This window comes from Schistocerca nitens, chromosome 5 (assembly GCF_023898315.1).
Source record: "Schistocerca nitens isolate TAMUIC-IGC-003100 chromosome 5, iqSchNite1.1, whole genome shotgun sequence".
NCBI classification, from domain to species: Eukaryota; Metazoa; Arthropoda; class Insecta; order Orthoptera; family Acrididae; genus Schistocerca; species Schistocerca nitens.
In genome coordinates, this window is record NC_064618.1 from 101,011,230 (window position 1) to 101,036,981 (window position 25,752).

Below are 25,752 nucleotides of genomic sequence, written 5' to 3' on the forward strand. Positions count from 1 at the left end.
GAAAGCTTCTATTCTCTTCTTGTCCAAACTGGTTATCGTCCATGTTTCACTTCCATACATGGCTACACTCCATACAAATACTTTCAGAAACGACTTCCTGACACTTAAATCTATACTCGATGTTAACAAATTTCTCTTCTTCAGAAACGCTTTCCTTGCCATTGCCGGTCTACATTTTATATCCTCTCTACTTCGACCATCATCAGTTATTTTACTCCCTAAATAGCAAAACGTCATGTGACTATGTAAACCGTGATGGGAACTTTGGTATAGCTATTCCATATAAAATGCGTAGATTGTTTAATAGAATTTCAATAAATTCACAAGAGCTCCAACTTTTATAACTTCACATAGAAAAATTTGCTCTGACGACATTAATACTCACTATTTCCGCTTGAGTCAAGACTTAATGCATTTTACCTACTTAAACATTAAATACCGTTGCTCTCTAATATTCTGTACATCTTTATGTATGAATGGTTCAGTGAGTTTGTATGTATGCCAGAAATTAGGTTTAGCTTTCAGCTGCAAATGAATACATCATGCTTACTCTGAATTAATCTACGGTAACATATATCTTCAGTTCCGATGTATTCAGATAAAACAAGAACCACTGAAGTGGCAACATTAGAGTTTGCAATATTCCAGCATTTATATAGACATAGAAACTGTTTTTAATGAAAAGCAGTGAAGGAAGCCCTCGACGTTTGTCAGAGAAGATACAAATGAAGACACATAGCTTCTTACAATCGTTCTTGCATATTTATGAGTATGTCTGACTATTTTCCAGCTTTGGTTAAACTGTGGATGCCTTGTCAGAGGGAACTATAATTGCACATTAATGCTGGATAAAATTTTTTGTTTGTTAACGTGAAACTGGAACTGCATCTATGTGGTGAACACGATATTCGGTGACGTTTGCATACTTCATTCTTGAATATGTTTTTATTTGAAGTTATTTACCACAAGATGAGTTCGTATAAAACATATTTTAATATGTCTGTTTTTATTTACGCCAGAAAAAGAAATGTTTAGTATGGTAGTACTGTTGAAATGGCTATGCTGAGTTGTATGGTTGAGCTGTGCAACATATAGAGTTTTCTTACTTGGCATATGTCTGTGAACAGATTGGCAATCAAACACTTGAAACACAGATTAGTTAATGTAACGTTTTCAGTTGTCTTTTGACTAGTTATGTAAAAGTTATTTACATTTGTTGCTGCTGGTAGTAATAAACAACTGAAAGAATGGATGTCGAACTTATGTCTATGATCATTGTAGATGTCCATGTTCTGGTTGTGAGACACTATGAGTTCCAGTTTCAGCCATCGTGGTCCGTAATGGCTGTGGACGTGGCAGAAGCTCCACATAGTGATGAGGTACTCTGTTGCCTTAGTCTTACCCAGAAGCCGCGGTGCTTCAATCTTCTTGTTTGTCTGTGCACCTATAGGCAAATTAAATGAAAACATTTGCTTGAGAATAAATTATGTGCTTTATGATACTGTAAATTATAAACTAAGTGCATAAATTAACGTAAAATATTATACATTACACATAAGAGTCATTATTACTGATCCAGTACCGTGTATACAGGGTGGTCCATTGATCCTAACCGGGCCAAATACACTTCTGGAAATTGAAATAAGAACACCGTGAATTCATTGTCCCAGGAAGGGGAAACTTTATTGACACATTCCTGGGGTCAGGTACATCACATGATCACACTGACAGAACCACAGGCACATAGACACAGGCAACAGAGCATGCACAATGTCGGCACTAGTACAGTGTATATCCACCTTTCGCAGCAATGCAGGCTGCTATTCTCCCATGGAGACGATCGTAGAGATGCTGGATGTAGTCCTGTGGAACGGCTTGCCATGCCATTTCCACCTGGCGCCTCAGTTGGACCAGCGTTCGTGCTGGACGTGCACACCGCGTGAGACGACGCTTCATCCAGTCCCAAACATGCTCAATGGGGGACAGATCCGGAGATCTTGCTGGCCAGGGTAGTTGACTTACACCTTCTAGAGCACGTTGGGTGGAACAGGATACATGCGGACGTGCATTGTCCTGTTGGAACAGCAAGTTCCCTTGCCAGTCTAGGAATGGTAGAACGATGGGTTCGATGACGGTTTGGATGTACCGTGCACTATTCAGTGTCCCCTCGACGATCACCAGTGGTGTACGGCCAGTGTAGGAGATCGCTCCCCACACCATGATGCCGGGTGTTGGCCCTGTGTGCCTCGGTCGTATGCAGTCCTGATTGTGGCGCTCACCTGCACGGCGCCAAACACGCATACGACCATCATTGGCACCAAGGCAGAAGCGACTCTCATCGCTGAAGACGACACGTCTCCATTCGTCCCTCCATTCACGCCTGTCGCGACACCACTGGAGGCGGGCTGCACGATGTTGGGGCGTGAGCGGAAGACGGCCTAACGGTGTGCGGGACCGTAGCCCAGCTTCATGGAGACGGTTGCGAATGGTCCTCGGCGATACCCCAGGAGCAACAGTGTCCCTAATTTGCTGGGAAGTGGCGGTGCGGTCCCCTACGGCACTGCGTAGGATCCTACGGTCTTGGCGTGCATCCGTGCGTCGCTGCGGTCCGGTCCCAGGTCGACGGGCACGTGCACCTTCCGCCGACCACTGGCGACAACATCGATTTACTGTGGAGACCTCACGCCCCACGTGTTGAGCAATTCGGCGGTACGTCCACCCGGCCTCCCGCATGCCCACTATACGCCCTCGCTCAAAGTCCGTCAACTGCACATACGGTTCACGTCCACGCTGTCGCGGCATGCTACCAGTGTTAAAGACTGCGATGGAGCTCCGTATGCCACGGCAAACTGGCTGACACTGACGGCGGCGGTGTACAAATGCTGCGCAGTTAGCGCCATTCGACGGCCAACACCGCGGTTCCTGGTGTGTCCGCTGTGCCGTGCGTGTGATCATTGCTTGTACAGCCCTCTCGCAGTGTCCGGAGCAAGTATGGTGGGTCTGACACACCGGTGTCAATGTGTTCTTTTTTCCATTTCCAGGAGTGTATCTCACGAAATAAGCGTCAAATGAAAAAAACTACAAAGAACGAAACTTGTCTAGCTTGAAGGGGGAAACCAGATGGCGCTATGGTTATATCCGTTTGCCCTATGGCAGCGCCATCTAGCGGGCAAACCATAGCGCCATCTGGTTTTCCCCTTCAAGCTAGACAAGTTTCGTTCTTTGTAGTTTTTTCGTTTGACGCTTATTTCGTGAGATATTTGGCCTGGTCACGATCAATGGGCCACCCTGTATATGTATTTTTTCTTTGTCTTCTTAAAATTGTTACTGCTTAGGTAACTGTGACGAAAAAAAAGATACTGAATCTGTGAAACCGTAGTCGGATGGTCCTAATCAGGTCAAGTTAAACAATTAGCATTAAAATCATCTGAGAGTCTGTAGAACCAAAGTGAGTAATATTGACTATGAACTAATAAAGTTAATATTTGCAGTACTTCTAGTACTGCTCCTGCTGCCAATAATAATAATAATAATAATAATAATAATAATAATAATAATAAACCCCGTGGAGGCCCGGGAAAAGAATAGGCCTCCGGTATGTTCTGCCAGTCGTAAAAGGCGACGAAAAGAACAAACCACTAATAGGGCTAACCCCCCTTTTAGTGTGATTAGTTGGTTCAGGACAGAACTAAAGAAGCCTCGGACAAGCGCCGTCATGGTCGGGGACGACGCTTGAACCCTATGCCCGCCCACAATGGTAACGACACTGCTAGCCAACTGGAAAATGATTTAAATCCAAATAGAGGTGTTTTGCAGGATATGCTTCCTGCAACCACCCTAGAAGGAAAACAAAGACAGAGGATGAGATGGTCAGATGAAGTTAATCGACACCTCATGTTCTGTTATTACCAAGCAACAAACCTAGGAACCAACACAACTGGATACAGATCACAAGTACACACAACATTTATTACCAGATACCCAGAATTAAAATTTTTAACAGAACAACGTCTAGCTGATCAGATTCGTGTAATAATAAAAAATAACAGGATACCCCAGTCAGAATTAGAAAACATCAAACAACAAGTACAACAAATACTGGAACAAAATAATGTGCAATCAGAAGAAGAAAATACAGTAATGGACTCACACATCCCAGAGCAAACAAACAAAGAACAACACGCACCAATTAAACAATCAGAGGAAAATGAAATTTTAAGACAGCCACCAGCACAAGCACAAATAGAACACGAAGTGACACACATGTTAGATATAGAAGAAAAATTTCAGTTGACATATATAGAATACAAAGACACAAATACAGACATTAGACCATTCTTGCATAGACCACCAAATAGCCCACAAGTCGAAACAACAATAAAAACTATCAACACAATCATACACAACAAAATAAATGAAAACACAACTATGGAAGAGTTACAACTACTGGTTTATATGGGCGCACTCACTACACTAAATATACACACTAGGCAGAGATCAGAACCAACCCACACACAGAAGAAACCCACAAAACCAGCATGGCAACACAGGCTACAGATCAGAATAGAAAAACTGAGAAAAGACATCGGACAGCTAACACAATTTATAAGAAATGAAATGTCAGACAAAAAACGAAAAAGGTTAGGTAAAATCTCACAACAAGAAGCAATAGAGCAATTAGATGAAAAGAAGCAAAAATTACAAGCTTTGGCGAAACGACTTAGAAGATACAAAAAAAAGTGAAAATAGAAGGAAACAAAATCAAAGATTCAACACAAACCAAAAGAAATTTTACCAGACAATAGATAACACACGCATTAAAATAGACAGTCCACCAAACATAACAGACATGGAACACTTCTGGAGCAGCATATGGTCAAACCCAGTACAACATAACAGGCATGCACGGTGGATACAAGCAGAAACAGACACATACAAGATGATACCACAAATGCCTGAAGTGATAATTTTGCAACATGAAGTCACCCGAGCAATTAATTCTACGCACAATTGGAAAGCCCCTGGAAAAGATAAAACAGCAAATTTCTGGCTAAAGAAGTTCAACACATTCACATCTAACTAAATTATTTAACAGTAACATTGCAGACCCATACACAGTCCCGGATACACTTACACAAGGAATAACTCATCAGAAACTCAAAGATGAAGCAGACACAGCAAACCCAGCAAAATATCGCCCTATAACATGCCTACCAACAATATACAAAATATTAACTTCAGTCATTACACAGAAATTAATGACACATAAACCACAGAACAAAATCATAAATGAAGAACAAAAAGGCTGCTGCAAAGGAGCACAAGGATGTAAAGAGCAACTGATAATAGATGCTGAGGTGACATATCAAGCTAAAATGGAACAAAGGTCGCTACACTACGCATACATTGATTACAAAAAAGCTTTTGATAGTGTACCCCACTCATGGTTACTACATATATTGGAAATATACAAAGTAGATCCTAAATTGATACAGTTCCTAAACATAGTAATGAAAAATTGGAAAACCACACTTAATATCCAAACAAATTCAAATAATATCACATCACAGCCAATACAGATTAAGCGTGGAATATACCAAGGAGACTCATTAAGTCCTTTCTGGTTCTGCCTTGCTCTGAACCCACTAGCCAACATGCTAAATAATACAAATTATGGATACAATATTACTGGAACATACCAACACAAAATCACACATTTGCTATACATGGATGATCTGTTATCTTTAGTAATTGGTTGAGTTGTTGATTTGTTGCTGCCAGTAGTTTTAGAAGTATTCAGCAATGATATAAATATGGCTTTTGGAACAGACAAATGTAAGAAAAATAGTCAAGGGAAAACAAAGTAAACAAGAAGATTATATGTTGGATAACCACAGCGACTGCATAGAAGCGATGGAAAAAACAGATGCCTATAAATATCTAGGATACAGACAAAGAAGAACTAAAAGAATAATATAGACAAAGACTAACAAAAATACTGAAAACAGAATTGGCAGTAAAAAACAAGGCAAAAGCTATAAATACTTACTCCATTTCACTACTCCATATGAGTAGGTCAGTATTGGTATAGCGTAACACAGACCTAGAAGCACTCAATACACTTACACGCTCACAATGCCACAAATATAGAATACATTACATACATTCAGCAACAGAAAGATTTACATTAAGCAGAAAGAAAGGAGAAAGGAGGAAGGGGATTTATCGACATAAATTGTCTACCTGTCCATAATGTAGGTTTTTAAGAAATTTCTTTCTAGAACGAGCAGAAACTAGCAAAATACACAAAGCAATCACTCACATAAATACACTCCTGGAAATGGAAAAAAGAACACATTGACACCGGTGTGTCAGACCCACCATACTTGCTCCGGACACTGCGAGAGGGCTGTACAAGCAATGATCACACGCACGGCACAGCGGACACACCAGGACCCGCGGTGTTGGCCGTCGAATGGCGCTAGCTGCGCAGCATTTGTGCACCGCCGCCGTCAGTGTCAGCCAGTTTGCCGTGGCATACGGAGCTCCATCGCAGTCTTTAACACTGGTAGCATGCCGCGACAGCGTGGACGTGAACCGTATGTGCAGTTGACGGACTTTGAGCGAGGGCGTATAGTGGGCATGCGGGAGGCCGGGTGGACGTACCGCCGAATTGCTCAACACGTGGGGCGTGAGGTCTCCACAGTATATCGATGTTGTCGCCAGTGGTCGGCGGAAGGTGCACGTGCCCGTCGACCTGGGACCGGACCGCAGCGACGCACGGATGCACGCCAAGACCGTAGGATCCTACGCAGTGCCGTAGGGGACCGCACCGCCACTTCCCAGCAAATTAGGGACACTGTTGCTCCTGGGGTATCGGCGAGGACCATTCGCAACCGTCTCCATGAAGCTGGGCTACGGTCCCGCACACCGTTAGGCCGTCTTCCGCTCACGCCCCAACATCGTGCAGCCCGCCTCCAGTGGTGTCGCGACAGGCGTGAATGGAGGGACGAATGGAGACGTGTCGTCTTCAGCGATGAGAGTCGCTTCTGCCTTGGTGCCAATGATGGTCGTATGCGTGTTTGGCGCCGTGCAGGTGAGCGCCACAATCAGGACTGCATACGACCGAGGCACACAGGGCCAACACCCGGCATCATGGTGTGGGGAGCGATCTCCTACACTGGCCGTACACCACTGGTGATCGTCGAGGGGACACTGAATAGTGCACGGTACATCCAAACCGTCGTCGAACCCATCGTTCTACCATTCCTAGACCGGCAAGGGAACTTGCTGTTCCAACAGGACAATGCACGTCCGCATGTATCCCGTGCCACCCAACGTGCTCTAGAAGGTGTAAGTCAACTACCCTGGCCAGCAAGATCTCCGGATCTGTCCCCCATTGAGCATGTTTGGGACTGGATGAAGCGTCGTCTCACGCGGTGTGCACGTCCAGCACGAACGCTGGTCCAACTGAGGCGCCAGGTGGAAATGGCATGGCAAGCCGTTCCACAGGACTACATCCAGCATCTCTACGATCGTCTCCATGGGAGAATAGCAGCCTGCATTGCTGCGAAAGGTGGATATACACTGTACTAGTGCCGACATTGTGCATGCTCTGTTGCCTGTGTCTATGTGCCTGTGGTTTTGTCAGTGTGATCATGTGATGTATCTGACCCCAGGAATGTGTCAATAAAGTTTCCCCTTCCTGGGACAATGAATTCACGGTGTTCTTATTTCAATTTCCAGGAGTGTACATCGGCTACACCACTGCAATTTCATAACCACTTGTACAACCCTTTAGATTACATAACATCAACAGATATAAAGAAAGTAAATTGGAAAAAGAAAACACTACATGGCAAGCACCTGTATAATCTAACACAGCCACACATCGATCAAGACGCATCCAACACATGGTTAAGAAAAGGCAATATACAGGATGAGTCACCTAACGTTGCCGCTGGATATATTTCGTAAACCACATCAAATACTGACGAATCGATTCCACAGACCGAACGTGAGGAGTGGGGCTAGTGTAATTGTTTAATACAAACCATACACAATGCACGGAAGTATGTTTTTTAACACAAAACTACGTTTTTTCAAATGGAACGACGTTAGTTTTGTTAGCACATCTGAACATTTAAACAAATACGTAATCAGTGACGTTTGTTGCATTGTAAAATGTTAATTACATCCGGAGATTTTGTAACCTAAAGTTGACGCTTGAAACCTCCGACGTTCAGTTGCGTGTTGGAACAAACACGGGCCACGGTCGGCGAGCAGCATCTGCAGGGACATGTTTACGATGACGACCGTGTTTACGAGTGTGGCTGTAGTGCACTGTTGTGGTTTGGTCTAGCTGTCGCAGTGTCCGCATGTAGCCCTTGCTGCTATTGTTATTCTGCATTCGTCTCCGCACGCAGACCAACTGTTGTACACCGTGTTACCAGACGTCTGCGATAGTGTAGTGTTGTAGGAACTGTGACCATGGTGTATTCGAACTCTGAAAAGGCGGAGATGATACTCGTCTTTGTGAGTGTCGACGAAATGCAGCTGAAACCTGCAGGGTGTATGCAGAACGGTACCCGGACAGAGAGCATCCAACGTGCCGCACATTGCAAAATATCTACCGCCAAATGAATGCAACAGGTATGGTCGTAGCACGCAAACGGGTCCGTAACAGGCCCGTCACAGGAGAAGCGGGTGCAGTTGGTGTGTTAGCTGCTGTTGCCATGAACCCACACGTGAGTACACGGGACATTGCGAGAGCCGGTGGACTGAGTCAAAGTAGTGTCATGCGCATACTGCACCGTCACCGCTTTCACCCGTTTCATGTGTCGCGACATCAGCAATTACATGGTGATGACTTTGACAGAATTGCACTCGATGATCAATGGGAATTAACAGAGAATGCGTTGCAGTTCTACCTGTTTACCGATGAAGCGGGTTTCACAAACCACGGGGCAGTGAATCTACGGAACATGCATTACTGGTCCGTGGACAATCCTCGCTGGCTCAGACAGGTAGAGCGACAGCGACCGTGGACTGTAAATGTACGGTGCGGAATCATTGGCGACCACCTCATTGGTCCTCACTTCATTTCAGGGGCCCAAACAGCTGCAACATACATCGCGTTTCTACAGAATGATCTGCCAACGTTGTTCGAAAATGTCCCACTGGAAACGCTACGACGTATGTGGTATCAGAATGATGGTGCACCTGCACATTCCGCAATTAACACTAGGCTGACCCTTGACAGGATGTTCGACGGGCGTTTCATAGGACGTGGAGGACGCATAAATTGGCCAGCCCGTTCTCCTGATCTTACACCTCCGGACTTCTTTCTGTGGGGTACGTTAAAGGAGAATGTGTACCGTGATGTGCCTACAACCCCAGAGGATATGAAACAACGTATTGTGGCAGCCTGCGACGACATTACACCAGATGTACTGCGGCGTGTACGACATTCATTACGCCAGAGATTGCAATTGTGTGCAGCAAATGATGGCCACCACATTGAACATCTATTGGCCTGACAAGTCGGGACACACTCTATTCCACTCCGTAATTGAAAACGGAAACCTCGTTGTGTACGTGTACCTCACCCCTCATGGTAATGTACATGTGCGTCAGTGAAAAAGACCAATAAAAAGGTGTTAGCATGTGGACCTAATGTGCTGTTCCAGTCTCTTCTGTACCTAAGGTCCATCACTGTTCCCTTTGGATCCCTACGTAATTCGGTGCTCTCCGATACACACGATCGAACAGCGGAGGAGTGGTACTCAAGCGTCAACTTTAGGTTACAATATCTCCTGATATAATTAACATAAACAAATACGTAATCAGTGCTGTTTGTTGCATTGTAAAATATGTTCAGATATGCTAACTAAATTAACGGGGTTCCATTTAAAACAACGTAGGTTTTTGTTAAAAAACATACTTCCGTGCATTTTTTTATGGTTTATATTAACCAATTACACAGCCCCTCTCCTCACGTTCGGTCTGTGGAATCGATTAGTCAGTATTTGATGTGGTTTACGAAATATATCCAGCGGTAATGTTGGGTGACTCACCCTGTGTACAGTGAGACGGAAGGGTTCATGATTGCAGTACAGGATCAAACAATAAACACCAGATATTACAGCAACCATATTATTAAAGATCCCAATTCCACAACAGATAAATGCCGACTTTGCAAACAACAAATAGAAACAGTAGATCACATCATAAGCGGCGGATGTACAATACTAGCAAATACAGAATACACCAGAAGACATGACAATGTAGCAAAAATAATACAACAACAACTTGCCATACAACATAAACTAATAAAACACGTTCCCACATACAAGTATGCACCACAAAAATGTACTGAAGAATGATGAATACAAATTATACTGGAACAGAATCATTACAGCAGATAAAACAAAACCACATAAATATCCTGACATCATACTCACCAATAGAAAGAAGAAATTAACACAACTAATCGAAATATCTATACCCAATACAACAAATACATCGAACTGGCTGAGGAAGTCAATTTTCTCTCCTGTTTTCTTCTGTGTATTTTTCTAAGACATGTGGCATCAGGATAAAGTTGACATTATACCAATTATACTATCAACTACAGGAGTCATACCACACAATATCGACCAGTACATCTACGCAATACAGCTACATCCAAATTTATATATAGAACTACAGAAATCTGTAATTATTGATACATGTTCAATTACCAGATAGTTCTTAAATGCAATGTAACATACGGTACAGTTAAAAGGAAGTCACGCTTGATCAAGGTCCGCGTCACTTTCCATTTTTAACCAGACATAACGTCTGAGAAAGGAAAGAAAATAATAATAAATGAGAATAATAACAATAACGGCAGATAAAAAATCTGCAGTATACCTATAAGCCCTTTTTATTTTTTCAACTTGGCAAGTTCTGAGGATAGGAAGTTTAAAGAGACTGCACGAGCTAAGGATATTGAAAATGAGGAAGATATGGTTGGAAAAAAGGATTTACGGGGATAACGACTGCATACAAGCACAGTGGTATTCACTATTGTTGCTTCAGTAGATATGTCATTAGCTGTCGTCTGAAGCTGGAAATACTATTCAGTTCTCTAAAATCATGCAGGAGTGATTGGAGTGTCTGATTCCTGCCACTGAGAATGAATTCGAGGAAGTGGCTGAACGATGCAGTGGGACAAAAAGGATTTTGCCATGTTGTTCAGACAGGAGTTTTAAAGTCTAGGAGACATATGAGGCATATTGTGCGTTGTCAAGACAGTAGAGAAGGCAGACGGTATGAAAATCTATGCGATTTTCTGCACACAGCCTTGATAGCTCTGTGTTGATGATGAAATATGATCAAATAGTCGAACATCACGGATATAACGAACACAGGCATTGATAACCACTTTCAGGCGTCGCGAGTTTCCTGAGAAAGACCTTCCAGGATAACATCGCTGAAATCAGTGACTGGAAGAATAAATGTTTGTACAAGTTTCATTTTCAGGTAAAGAGGGAAGAGCTTTTTAAATTTTTAGAGGGCGTTGGGAGATGCTGAGGCCTTTGTGCACATTGCAGTAACGAGCACAGTCCAGTTCAGATTTAGATCTATTATTATTCCTAGACTCCATGCTGAAGGAGAGTTGATATCAAGCGACCTTCTTTTGCTGTTTTTGATGTTCATCATATATCCTCCTTTCAAGACACTGTCCATACCGCTCAACTGCTCTTCCGAGTTATTTGCTGTCTCTGAGGTTTGCAAATTGCATTGTAATTCTGTCAAAGATTTTATTTCTTCTCCCTGAACTTTAATTCCCACTCCAAATTTTTCGTTTGTTTCATTTACTGCTTACTCAACATACAGATTGAATAACATCGGGGATATGCTGCAGCCCTGTCTCACTCCCTTCCCAACCAGTGCTTCCCTTTCGTGCCCTTCCACAATTATAGCTGTCATCTGGTTTCTGTAGAAGTTGTAAACAGCCCTGCGCTTCCTGTATTTTATCCCTGATACCTCAGAATGTCAAAGAGTATTCCGATCAACATTATCAAACGCTAAGCCTACAAATGCTATAAACGTAGGTTTGCCTTTCTTCAACCTGTCTTCTAAAACAAGTCGTAGCGTCAGTATTTCCTCGCTAGTTTTTTTTTTTTTTTTTTTTTTTTTTTTTTTTTTTTTTTTCATCAGTCTACTGACTGGTTTGATGCGGCCCGCCACGAATTCCTTTCCTGTGCTAACCTCTTCATCTCAGAGTAGAACTTGCAACCTACGTCCTCAATTATTTGCTTGACGTATTCCAATCTCTGTCTTCCTCTACAGTTTTTGCCCTCTACAGCTCCCTTTAGTACCATGGAAGTCATTCCCTCATGTCTTAGCAGATGACCTATCGTCCTGTCCCTTCTCCTTATCAGTGTTTTCCACATATTCCTTTCCTCTCCGATTCTGCATAGAACCTCCTCATTCCTTACCTTATCAGTCCACCTAATTTTCAACATTCGTCTATAGCACCACATCTCAAATGCTTCGATTCTCTTCTGTTCCGGTTTTCCCACAGTCCATGTTTCACTACCATACAATGCTGTACTCCAGACGTACATCCTCAGAAATTTCTTCCTCAAATTAAGGCCGGTATTTGATATTAGTAGACTTCTCTTGGCCAGAAATGCTTTTTTTTGCCATAGCGAGTCTGCTTTTGATGTCCTCCTTGCTCCGTCCGTCATTGGTTATTTTACTGCCTAGATAGCAGCATTCCTTAACTTCATTGACTTCGTGACCATCAGTCCTGATGTTAAGTTTCTCGCTGTTCTCATTTCTACTACTACTCATTACCTTCGTCTTTCTCCGATTTACTCTAAAACCATACTGGGTACTCATTAGACTGTTCATTCCGTACAGCAGATCATTTAATTCTTCTTCACTTTCACTCAGGATAGCAATGTCATCAGCGAATCGTATCATTGATATCCTTTCACCTTGTATTTTAATTCCACCCCTGAGCGTTTCTTTTATTTCCATCATTGCTTCCTCGATGTACAGATTGAAGAGTAGGGGCGAAAGGCTACAGCCTTGTCTTACACCCTTCTTAATACGAGCACTTCATTCTTGATCGTCCACTCTTATTATTCCCTCTTGGTTGTTGTACATATTGTGTGTGTCCCGTCTCTCCCTATAGCTTACCCCTACTTTTTTCAGAATCTCGAACAGCTTGCACCATTTTATATTGTCGAACGCTTTTTCCAGGTCGACAAATCCTATGAAAGTGTCTTGATTTTTCTTTAGCCTTGCTTCCATTATTAGCCGTAACGTCAGAATTGCCTCTCTCTCCCTTTTCCTAAAGCCAAACTGATCGTCGCCTAGCGCATTCTCAATTTTCTTTTCCATTGTTCTGTATATTATTCTTGTAAGCAGCTTCGATGCATGAGCTATTAAGCTGATTGTGCGATAATTCTCGCACTTGTCAGCTCTTGCCGTCTTCGGAATTGTGTGGATGATGCTTTTCCGAAAGTCAGCGGGTATGTCGCCAGACTCATATATTCTACACACCAACGTGAATAGTCGTTTTATTGCCACTTCCCCCAATGATTTTAGAAATTCTGATGGAATGTTATCTATCCCTTCTGCCTTACTTGACCGTAAGTCCTCCAAAGCTCAATTACATTCCGATTCTAATACTGGATCCCCTATCTCTTCTAAATCGACTCCTGTTTCTTCTTCTATAACATCAGACAAATCTTCACCCTCATAGAGGCTTCGAATGTATTCTTTCCACCTATCTGCTCTCTCCTCTGCATTTAACAGTGGAATTCCCGTTGCACTCTTAATGTTACCACCGTTGCTTTTAATGTCACCAAAGGTTGTTTTGACTTTCCTGTATGCTGACTCTGTCCTTCCGACAACCATATCTTTTCCGATGTCATCACATTTTTCCTGCAGCCATTTCGTCTTAGCATCCCTGCACTTCCTATTTATTTCATTCCTCGGCGACTTGTATTTCTGTATTCCTGATTTTCCCGGAACATGTTTGTACTTCCTCCTTTCGTCAATCAACTGAAGTATTTCTTCTGTTACCCATGGTTTCTTCGAAGCTCCCTTCTTTGTATCTATGTTTACGTTCACAACCTCTGTGATGGCCCTTTTTAGAGATGTCCATTCCTCTTCAAATGTACTGCCTACTGCGCTATTCCTTATTTCTTTATCTATAGCGTTAAAGAACTTCAAACGTATCTCGTCATTCCTTAGTACTTCCGTATCCCACTTCTTTGCGTATTGATTCTTCCTGACTAATGTCTTGAACTTCAGCCTACTCTTCATCACTACTGTATTGTGATCTGAGTCTGTATCTGCTCCTGGGTACGCCTTACAATCCAGTATCTGATTTCGGTATCTCTGTCTGACCATGATGTAATCTAATTGAAATCTTCCCGTATCTCCCGGCGTTTTCCAAGTATACCACCTCCTCTTGTGATTCTTGAACAGGGTATTCGCTATTACTAGCGGAAACTTGTTACAGAACTCAATTAGTCTTTCTCCTCTTTCATTCCTTGTCCCAAGCCCATATTCTCCTGTAACCTTTTCTTCTACTCCTTCCCCTACAACTGCATTCCAGTCGCCCATGACTATTAGATTTTCGTCCACCTTTACATACTGCATTACCCTTTCAATATCCTCATAAACTTTCTCTATCTGTTCATCTTCAGCTTGCGACGTCGGCATGTATACCTGAACTATCGTTGTCGGTGTTGGTCTGTTGTCGATTCTGATTAGAACAACCCGGTCACTGAATTGTTCACAGTAACACATCCTCTGCCCTACCTTCCTATTCATAACGAATCCTACACCTGTTATACCATTTTCTGCTGCTGTTGATATTACCCGATACTCATCTGACCAGAAATCCTTGTCTTCCTTCCACTTCACTTCACTGACCCCTACTATATCTAGATTGAGCCTTTGCATTTCCCTTTTCAGATTTTCTAGTTTCCCTACCATGTTCAAGCTTCTGACATTCCACGCCCCGAGTCGTAGAACGTTATCCTTTCGTTGATTATTCAATCTTTTTCTCATGGTAACCTCCCCCTTGGCAGTCGCCTCCCGGAGATCCGAATGGGGGACTATTCCGGAATGTTTTGCCAATGGAGAGATCATCATGACACTTCTTCAATTACAGGCCACATGTCCTGTGGATACACGTTACGTTCCTTTAATGCAGTGGTTTCCATTGCCTTCTGCATCCTCATGTCGTTGATCATTGCTGATTCTTCCGCCTTTAGGGGCAATTTCCCACCCCTAGGACAAGAGAGTGCCCTGAACCTCTATCTGCTCCTCCGCCCTCTTTGACAAGACCGTTGGCAGAATGAGGCTGACTTCTTGTGCCGGAAGTCTTCGGCCGCCAATGCTGATTATTTATCAAAATTTAGGCAATGCGGGGATCGAAACCGGGACCGAAGACATTTTGATTATGAATCAAAGACGCTACTCCTAGACCACGTTCTTACGTCTGTCCTGAACCTGAACTGATCTTCTCCGAGGTCCGCTACCACCAGTTATTCCATTCTTCGATAAAGAATTCGTGTTAGTATTTTGCAACCATCACTTACTAAATTGACAATTCGATAATATTCTCACTTATCAGCAGCTGCTTTCTTTGTAACTGGAATCATTAGATTCCTCTTGAACTCTGAGTGCATTTCGCCAGCCTCACCAAATGGAAGAGTTTTTTCATGGGTACTTGTCCCAAGGCTATGAGTAGTTCTCACGGAATGTCGTCTGCTCCCTGCGCCTTGTTTCGACTTAAGTCTTCCAACGCTCCGTCAAATTCTTCACGCAGTGTCGTACCTCCCATCTCATCTTCATCTACGTTCTCTTCCATTTCTGTAATATTGCCCTCAACTACATAACCATTGTAAGGACCCTCGATATACTACTTCTACCTTCAGCTTTCCCTTCTTAGATACTTTTGCAGAGAAGAGCTGTATCAATATCAAAAGCTCAGACTGGAAACCACTACTAATCAAATATTCCTGTAAGCGGTATTTATTTTCCCCCTAGTGACGTATGCTTCGAAGTTCTTACATTTGTTCTCTAGCCACCCCTGCTTAGCCATTTTATACTTGCTGTCAGTCTCATTTTTTAGACATTTGTATTCCCTTTCGCCGCATTTTCGTATTTTCTCCTTTCAGCAGTTAAATTCAATACCTGTTGTGTTACCCAAGGACTTCCACTAGCTCTCGTCATTTTACCTACTTGATCCCCTGCAGCGTTCACTACTTCATCTCTTAAAGCTACCCATTCTTTCTCTATTGTATTTCTTTCACCTGTTCTTGTTAATCGTTCGCTAACGGTCGTCAACAACCTCTAGCTCTTTCAGTTTATCCAGGTTCCATCTCCTTATTTTCCTACCTTTCTACAATCTGCTCAGTTTTAATCTACAGTTCATAACAAATAAATTGTTGTCAGAGTCCACATCTGCCCCTGGAAGTATCCTGCAATTTAAAACCTGGCTCCGAAATCTCTATCTTACCTGAAGACACCGGCAGGTTTCAGATTGATTATATAATGATATCTTCCACGCATACAACCTTCTTTCATGATTCTTACACCAAGTGGCAGTGATGATTAAATTGTGCTCTAAATTATGCTTCTACCAGGAAGCTTCCTCCTTCATTCCTATCCCCCAGGCCTTATTAAGCTATCTTTTCCTTCTCTTCCTTTTCCTACTATCAAATTCTAGTCCCCCATCACTAGTAAATTTTCGTTTACCTTAACTAACTGAACAATTTCTTTTATGTGATCACACATTTCCTCAACCTCTTCATAATCAGCGGAGCAAGTTGGCATATAAACTTGTACTATTGTGGTGAGTGTGAGCTTTCTGTCTGTTGTGTCTACAATAATGCGTTCACTGTGCTGTTCGTAGTACCTTATCCGCGTAACTGTTTTCTTATGCATCATTAGACCTGCTCCTGCATTCCCCCTATTTGTTTTGTATTTATAACCCTGTATTGGCCTCACCACAAGCCCTGTTGCTCATTCCGTCGAATTTCACTCACTCTCACTCTATTCAACTTTAACATATCAATTTCCCTTTTTATAATTTCTAACCCATCTTCCCGATTAAGGTATCTGACATTTCACGCTCCGATCCGCAGATCGGCAGCTTCCCTCCTCCTGATAATGGCATCCTCCTGAGTATTCTCCACCTGGAGATCCGAATAGGGGACTATTTCACCTCTAGGAATATTTTACTATAGAGGATGCCATCATCATTACTTAACCATTCAGTAGAGCTGCATGCCCTTGCGAAAAATTACGGCTTGCAGCGAACATGTGGCGTTTGCAAAAAGACAAAACTGATGACAAAACAAAAAGAGATTCGAACCTAATACCGAATCCTGAGGGACGCCTGCAGCTGGCGACAAATTTAGGGTGTAAGTCTGCCAAGTAAAATGTAGAAGTCGACATTATCAGAGGCTTTGCTGAAGTCTAAGAACCTCATGATAGTCACTTCTTATGCATCCATCACAAGCTTCAGGTCGTAAGTTACCTTTATTAAGGCAGATGTAGATCTGCGACGTTTACGGAAACCTGATCGGCATTCGTGCAGTTTGTTGCTTCTAGTTACGCTGTTCGTTAGCTGGTCGTGGGCTGTAGTGGGTCATCGTTTGGAATGTGATGCCGTCGAGTCTAGTAGAAGCTGGTCTGATAAGCCAGGTTTATGTTAAGACTTCAGGAAAGAACTTATACAGTGTTTGACGGAGCCGTAAAGACGAAAAATATAGGGGAAGACAAGAATTCGAATATATCCGATTAATAATCGAGGTCGTTGGATGTAAATAACACACTGAGATGGGCACGTTGACGCAGGCGTGGAAGTCGTAGCGATCGCGTTAAACTAGTTAGAAGTTAATTGAGAACGTTTGATGTAAATACAACTCTGGGACGGGCAAGTTGATGCAGGAGTGGAACAATGCAAAGCCACTAATGGGCTACAGCACTTTGAAGAACATGCGGGTTGCCATCATGCTGCCATTATACCGAAACCACACACACACACACACACACACACACACACACACACACACACACACACACACACACATTAGGAACGGTGGCTCAGTTTTCAATGAGAATGGTAAGTCATCTTTTGTCTTAGTAACGCAGTCAAAGAGATTAAATTTGTATTTATGTAAATTTAATATGAACTTATTTTTTAATGAGATTTGGTCAGCGTTGCGTTCAATAGTCGTTGATTAGCTAGTGTTCTGTTATTACTGTTTATTAGTTTACAGCACGCTCATTGACATAAGATTACTGAGTTGGATACTTCCACGTAGTTATGGTGATATATGTTTGCCGTTTAGTGTAGTGAATGCCGCACTTACATTATGTAAAAAGTTAAACGTTTATACTCGGCATGCATGAATAGTACCCATTAACTTCAAGAAGAAAGTGATATTTCCAGTTCCAAAGAAAGTAGATACTAATGTTTGCGTATATTACCCAAGTTCAAAAAGTCCTGGTTGCACAATACTGACACGAATTATTTGCCTAAGAAAAGAAAAAGATAGAATCCAATGTCGGGGAATATCATTACGTTCCAGAAAGATTTTTGATCACACGGCACTCCGACAAACCTTAGAAGATAGGATACAAGAAATCAAACCTACGTTTTTAGCATTTATAACTTAGAGGAGGTATTTGACGTTGCTGACTGGAATACACTTAATGAAATTATGAAGGCAGTAGGGGTGAAATACATGGAGCAAGAGATTATATAACTTGTACAGAAACTAGGCGACCGTTGTCAAAGTCGAAAGGCATGAAGGGGAACAGCAGTTCAAAAGGAAGTGAGTGAGCTTTGTAGCCTATCTCCAATGCCACTTCATTTGTACTCCAAGCAAGGAGTAAAAAAATTCAGAGAGAGACTCGGAGACAAAATTTTTATTCCTTCTTCCTGAACTCTAATTCCAAGATTTACAAAAGAGATTGTAATTCTGTCAGAGATCACAAAAGACTTGGATGAGCAGTTGAACGGAATGGACAACGTCTTGAAAGGACATAACATGAACATCAACAAAAGCGAAACATGGATAACAGAATTCGAATTTAGATTAGGGGATGGGACACTATATGTGATAGTTATTTTGCAACCCAAACAGTAAAATTCGTCTTTGATGGTCGAAAAAGAGAGGATGTAAAATGTAAACTGGCAATGGCAAGTAAAGTTTTTCTGAAAGAGAGAAAGAGAGAAATAGAGAAATTTGTTAACATTTTACATAAATTTAAGTGCTAGCAACCGTTTTCTGGAACATAGCCTTCAAAGGAAATGAAACGTGGAGACAAGAAGAGAATAGAGGCTTTCGAAACGTCGTGCTGCTGAAGAATGCTGAAGATTAGATGGGTAGATCGCCTAACTAATGAGGAGACACAGAACTGCACTATAGAGGAAAGACATTTGTGGATTTGTGGTGTAACGTGACTAAAAGAAGGTACCAGTTGACAGGACGTATACTGACACATCAAGGAACAGTAAGGGTGGTGGTGGTGGTGGTGGTGGTGGTGGTGGTGGTGGTGGTGGTGGTGGGGGCGGGGCAACTGTAGAGGGAGATCACGACACGAATGCAGTAAGCAGGTTCAGTTCAAATTTATGTAGGCTCCAGTAGTAATTAGGGTTCAAAAAATGGTTCAAATGGCTCTGAGCACTATGGGACCTAACTTCAGATGTCATCAGTCCCCTAGAACTTAGAACTACTTAAACCTAACTAACATAAGGACATCACACACATTCACGCCCGAGGCAGGATTCGAACCTGCGACCGTAGCGGTCGCGCGGTTCCAGACTGAAGCGCCTAGAACCGCTCGGCCATACCGGCCGGCTAGTAATTAGGGGATGAAGAGGCTTCTACAGGATAGAGTAGCGTGGAGAGCTGCATCAAACCTACCTTCGGACTAAAGACCACAGCAACAACAAGAATCCGACCGAAAATCGAAATCTGTTTCGTGTGTCTCGAGTACAGTCAGCATCACATATGTACGCTGTCCCACTGACCGGATCCAAGGGAGAGACTTTACACGGCTCGGAAGCTACAGGGAGCAACCAGTCGCAAGCTGAAAGGTTGATTCCATCCCTGAACCTGTTTAGAAATCGCAGAAACACACTTATCCAGGTCGGAATCACGGCCTCGTACGTAGCGTTCGCTTCTCACAAACGTTTCTGGCTTAATTGTCGTCATTTCTTGACTTTTTTTTCGTGTTAGCGTTAAATTTTATGTATAACTAACATTGAACTTCTGAAGTAGTAAACTGAAAACTTGTGACGGTATAGTGACACTGTATTGGCTCTAGTTTTCTAGTATGTGTGCCTTGTCGCGGTTCTCGCGGCTCACCCCGTCGAAGGTTCCAGTCCTCCCTCGGGCTTGGGTGTCCGTTTTATCGTTAGCGTAAGTTAGTTTAAATCAGATTAGGTAGTGTGTAATCCTACGGACCGATACGTCAGCAGTTCGGTCCCGTAGGAGCTTATCACAAATTTCCAAATTTTATTATTAGGTAGCGTCTAGCTTTACATACGCTAAAATGTGGGATACATGGAGTTCCTGAATAAAGTGAACGAAGTAAGGTACACTAAAATGAAAAAATGAAGGATTTATTAATTTCTGTGTATGCAATGGGCAACCGAAGCAGTGGATTTCAGAAAGCAGTCAAAATTAGTTTCTTCAGTCTGGAACCGCGCGACCGCTAAGGTCGCAGGTTCGAATCCTGCCTCGGGCATGGATGTGTGTGATGTCCTCAGGTTAGTTAGGTTTAGGTAGTTCTGAGTCTAGGGGGTGATGACCTCAGAAGTTCAGTCCATAGTGCTCAGCCATTTGAAATAATATTCGTGAAAACTGTTGCACTACGGCACGCTCCTTCGGTGATACGACAGCAGTCTATGCTTTCCGTCTGGTTACCTAACATAGTATTCTAACCACAAACAGGAGTGATGAATCCAGAATGAGATTTTCACTCTGCAGCGGAGTGTGCGCTGATTACGAAACTTCCTGGCAGATTAAAACTGTGTGCCCGTGAAAGGCATAGGTCCCGAGTTCGAGTCGGGCACACAGTTTTAATCTGCCAGGAAGTTTCATATCAGCGCACACTCCGCTGCAGAGTGAAAATCTCAATCTGGAAACATCCCCCAGGCTGTGGCTAAGCCATGTCTCCGCAATATCCTTTCTTTCAGGAGTGCTAGTTCTGCATGGTTCGCAGGAGAGCTTCTGTAAAGTTTGGAAGGTAGGAGACGAGATACTGGCAGAAGTAAAGCTGTGTGTACCGGGCGTGAGTCGTGCTTCGGTAGCTCAGATGGTAGAGCACTTGAGCGCGAAAGGCATTGGTCCCGAGTTCGAGTCTCGGTCGGGCACACAGTTTTAATCTGCCAAGAAGTTTCAGGAGTGATGAAGATTTATAACTACCGGCCGCGGTGGCCAAGCGGTTCTAGGCGCGTCAGTCCGGGACCGCGCGACTGCTACGGTCGCAGGTTCGAATCCTGCCTCAGGCATGGATGTGTGTGATGTCCCTAGGTTTGTTAGGTTTGATGAGTTCTAAGTCCTAGGGGACTGATGACATCAGAAGTCCCATAGTGCTCAGAGCCATTTGAACCATTTTTTATTTTTAACTTAAACATGGAATTTTTCCGACCGAGCTGTGTGTCATGCAAAAGCATAAAGCAGGGATCTCACCGTATGGTTGAATACTGAAGGTATTAATTACAGTTAGTCTCTGGTAATCTCTTAGCTCCTTCCTTGTCCAAATCCAAGAAATACATTTCATTTCAGTTGTGCTGTGAAAATGACTTTTCAGGTTTCTACGACAGTTATCATTCAGGTTCCTGTGACGTAAAGCAATGGACATAGTCCAAATTAACAGTATCACATTTTTCGTTTTCGTCCTAAAAATTAAATTATGTTTTCTTAATTTAAGCAGCCTTTATTAACAATCTCTTAAAAAGTAACTTTAATTAAGAATTTACGTTTGAAATGGAAGCAGGAATTTCGCGTGCAATTTGTGATTAGAAACAAGACGACTTCCATTATTCATACAAGGTGATGATGAATTTTACAATTATGGGACGTAGGTATTTCAAGTTGAACGAAAAAAAAAGATAACCAAGGCGAGACTTGAACCAGCGGCCACTTAAGTGCACTAAATTAGCTACCTACGACGCTACCGATTCCACTATACATCCAACATGTACTAGGGCGGTTTTTTCCTTTTTCTTTTTTTATTTCAACCTCCGATCACTTAGTGCAGAAGCTACGCGAGCGGCAGAAAATGGACATGCACTGTAGGCTAGTGCGGAACACCCGCACAACACACTCCGCCATTGCCGACCTTAAGGCATCAGTCTGTGTTGCACTACAGCCACTGAAACATGGCTGCCGTCATTGTTGCTCCCGCCAGATCTGAATTACGAAGTGTAATTCGGTTAATGCAAGCAGAAGGGAATACTGCAGCAGAAATTCATCGGAGAACGAGCCGAGTGTACGGTGATAACTTCATGACTGATGGTGCTGTGCGTGAATGGTGCTGAAAGTTTAAAGATGGCCGAAATGACGTGCATGATGGAGGAGGCCAAGGACGCAAGTCTGTCGTTACAGTCGACCTTGTTGAACGAGTTGACAGAATCCGTAGGTATACCATAACTGCTTTGTCTATGGAAATTACGACAGCTCTTGAAACGTCCGGATACTCAATCGTTACTGAACATGTAGGCTACAAATGACTTTGTGCTCGTTGGATTCCAAAAATGTTAACAGACGCCCACAAAAGTCACCGAATGGTGTCAGCTTCGAATTTCCTTGACCGTTATCACGATGAAGGAGAGAACTTTTTGAAATCAATTGTTGCTGGAGGTGAAACTTGAATCCAGTACGACACACCGGAAACAAAACGACAGTCACTAGAATGGATGCGTCGAAATTCACCAAACAAACCAAAAAAAAAAATTCAAACAAACATTCAATAACAGAAAGGTGATGGCTACCGTGTTTTGTACCAAAAGGGTGTGTTGCTTGTAGAGTTTATGCAGCCCTGAACCAATGTCAGGGCAGCTGCTTATTGTGAAACTTTACGTTTGCGGAGAGCCATTCAGAACAAACGAAGAGAAATGCTGACTTCAGGAATTGTGTTGATCCTTGACAACGCTCGTCCACACTCTGCTGGCACCCCCCAACGGCTCCTTGAACAATTTCAATGGGACATTTTCGATCTTCCGCCGTACAGTCCTGACCTGGCACCCAGTGACTTTCGCCTTTTCCCTGAACTGAAGACATGGCTAGGAGTGTCATTTGACATCATTGGCGGCAACATTTTTTGAAGAAGGTATTGCAAAGCTTGTCCGCAGGTACGGTAAATGTCTGTCTTTACGGTGGTTATGTTGAAAAGTAATAAAACTTTTGGAAATAAAATAGTTTTCTATGAACTTATCTTTTATTTATAGCCTATCGGAGGTTCAAAAACAAAAAAAAGGCCATTGTATTTGTATCTCAACTACATCAAATAGCATCGCTGGGAAAATTTCGAAGCCTGTTCTTTTCTGCAAAGTTATGAAAAATATTAAGAACAACATATTTCTCGGCACTTTTTAACCGTGTTCCACAGGCGTGTTTGACTGTGGAGCGGGAAACAGCCTCACCCATTTTCATTCTGCGTATTAACAGTGCTACTCAGAACACAACAGTACAGAGACGGTGACTGCACACGATTTCTGAAATAAAAACATTGCTTAAGTGTGATTATGGCTGTTAATACATTAGAATGACTTAAACTTTCATTTAACGTAACTTAATATTAAGATATCTAATGTATAAATAGGACTTATTTCCAAGAGCGTAACACCACCAGTATACGTGTGCTACGGCTTCTGACCAATCATTGCGTTTGTGTTTCTTTACGTCGGGTTTATTCTTATGATGAACAGAGTATAGCATTGAGGATGTCATGCTGATATGTGCGCTCATAATGCAAGTTGTTTTTTAATTTGACTCTGTTTTGTAATCGTTGAAATGACATCATACACACTCACAACCTGTGAAGTTTCATTTCGTATCCTCCTCCCATTCTGGGTGGTTCACATTTTTTGTCAGCCAGTGTACAGGGTGTGCCAAAAAGAATGACCCAATTTTAAATAGAATTATTTATTAGGAAGAAGGGCGTAACACCAACAAATTACATGCTAAATTACTCAGAAAATACAGAAATTTATAAAAATCCATCATAAATGTTCAATATGTCCTCCATTGGCTGCACGGACGGCATCTGGCCGATAGCCAAATTCATCCCAAACTGAGTGTAAGGTGCCATCTGTCACTGAAGAACTAAAAACCAGAATATCAGCTGCTGTAGCTACAATGTCACGAGTTAAGGGAGGAACATAAACACATTGTTTAACATGGCCTCCTAGCTCCCCCGACTTAACACCATGTGATTTCTTCCTGTGGGGCTAAGGGTATAAAGCCTTGTCATGCGGTCCTGTACGCCCTATCCAATGTTGAGGCACGTTGGCATTGAGGAAACTGCGCTCGTAGCGACATCAAGCGGATTTTTTCTGAAACTCTAGACCATGCTGATTACACCTAGCGCTGTTTCAGTTACTAGTGACGCTTGTCTCAGTATTATTATAACTTAAAATCGGGTCATTCTTCTTGGGACACCCTGTACAATGTCCGTACCATCAAGTTTTCCACCGTGGTTCTTTCCTGGCGTTCCTCGCTGCGTTGCCCCATTCAGTACTTACCCGACAGTGGTGACGTTGAAGATCTGCCCGTGGTGGCACCTGCGCATGTCTGGGAAGAGGTTCCCGTTCTCGCGGATGCAGACGTAGTAGATGGCCGGGTTCTCCTGCACCACGCCCACCTGCGCTGGCGACGTGCAGCCGTCGATGGGGCCCTCCACGCACGGGCGGTCCGTCGTCTTAAGGCTGGACGTTTGAAACCGAGCATTAGCGAATGTCACTACGGACAGAATTACAATAAAGGACTTTACTAAACTAAACCCGTAAGTACAGGGACGGGCTGAAAAGCAGTGCCTCCGAATTCTTTATGTGAAAAATCTTACAGTTTTTAAATAAAACAAACTTATCTAACAATCAGCATCTTAGTTCCTCATGTCTAGACACTTACGAGTTCGTCGCCAGGGTGACTATCTTGAGAAATTTCTCCCGACGAGAGATCGGTTTGCTTGTAACATCTATTTTATATCTGTATCTTATTTCTGTGTTAATTTGTAGAGTTGTTTATATAAAATGTTGCAACGATGCTGTTTAAAAAGCGCCTATCAAATGAAATAACTACTGAAAAGAGTGTTACACGATGACTGGCTAAGTTTATAGGTGACAATGCAGTGGGTGGTGGTGGTGGTGGTGGTGGTGGTGGTGGTGGTGGTGGTGGTGGTGGTGGCACTCATGGAAAAATTCCTGTAGTAGTTTGTGTTAGAGCTCCACCTTTTTTAGATTGAAGTCAGCTGATAGGTATACCTTCTGAAAGGAAGTCTCTCTAACTATGGGCTCACCTTCTCAGGATGTAATGTTTCCAAGTAGGGAAGGAATTAGCATATTTCATCAAAATATAAGAGGTATTAGAGATAAAGTTAGAGAACTGCGTATAGATTTTTGACTCTAAAATTGTTGGTATATCAGAGCACCACTTAAACAATTTGACAATTCAGAAGCTTCCTTTAGCACGATACAGATCAGCTGGC

General features: G+C 42.7%; 1 protein-coding gene across 1 annotated transcript in view; it reads right to left on the reverse strand.

The window, feature by feature from the left end:
• Nucleotides 1–1,155: 1,155 nt before the first annotated feature.
• Nucleotides 1,156–25,752, reverse strand: part of LOC126259708 (uncharacterized) — a 56,713-nt gene continuing 32,116 nt past the window's right edge. The window contains exons 4-5 of the mRNA XM_049956679.1: nt 24,791–24,973; nt 1,156–1,444 (exon numbers count right to left, since the gene is read on the reverse strand). Of these exons, the coding sequence (XP_049812636.1) occupies nt 1,420–1,444; nt 24,791–24,973 (208 nt within the window). The 3' untranslated portion in view covers nt 1,156–1,419. The remainder of the gene's footprint in view (nt 1,445–24,790; nt 24,974–25,752) is intronic.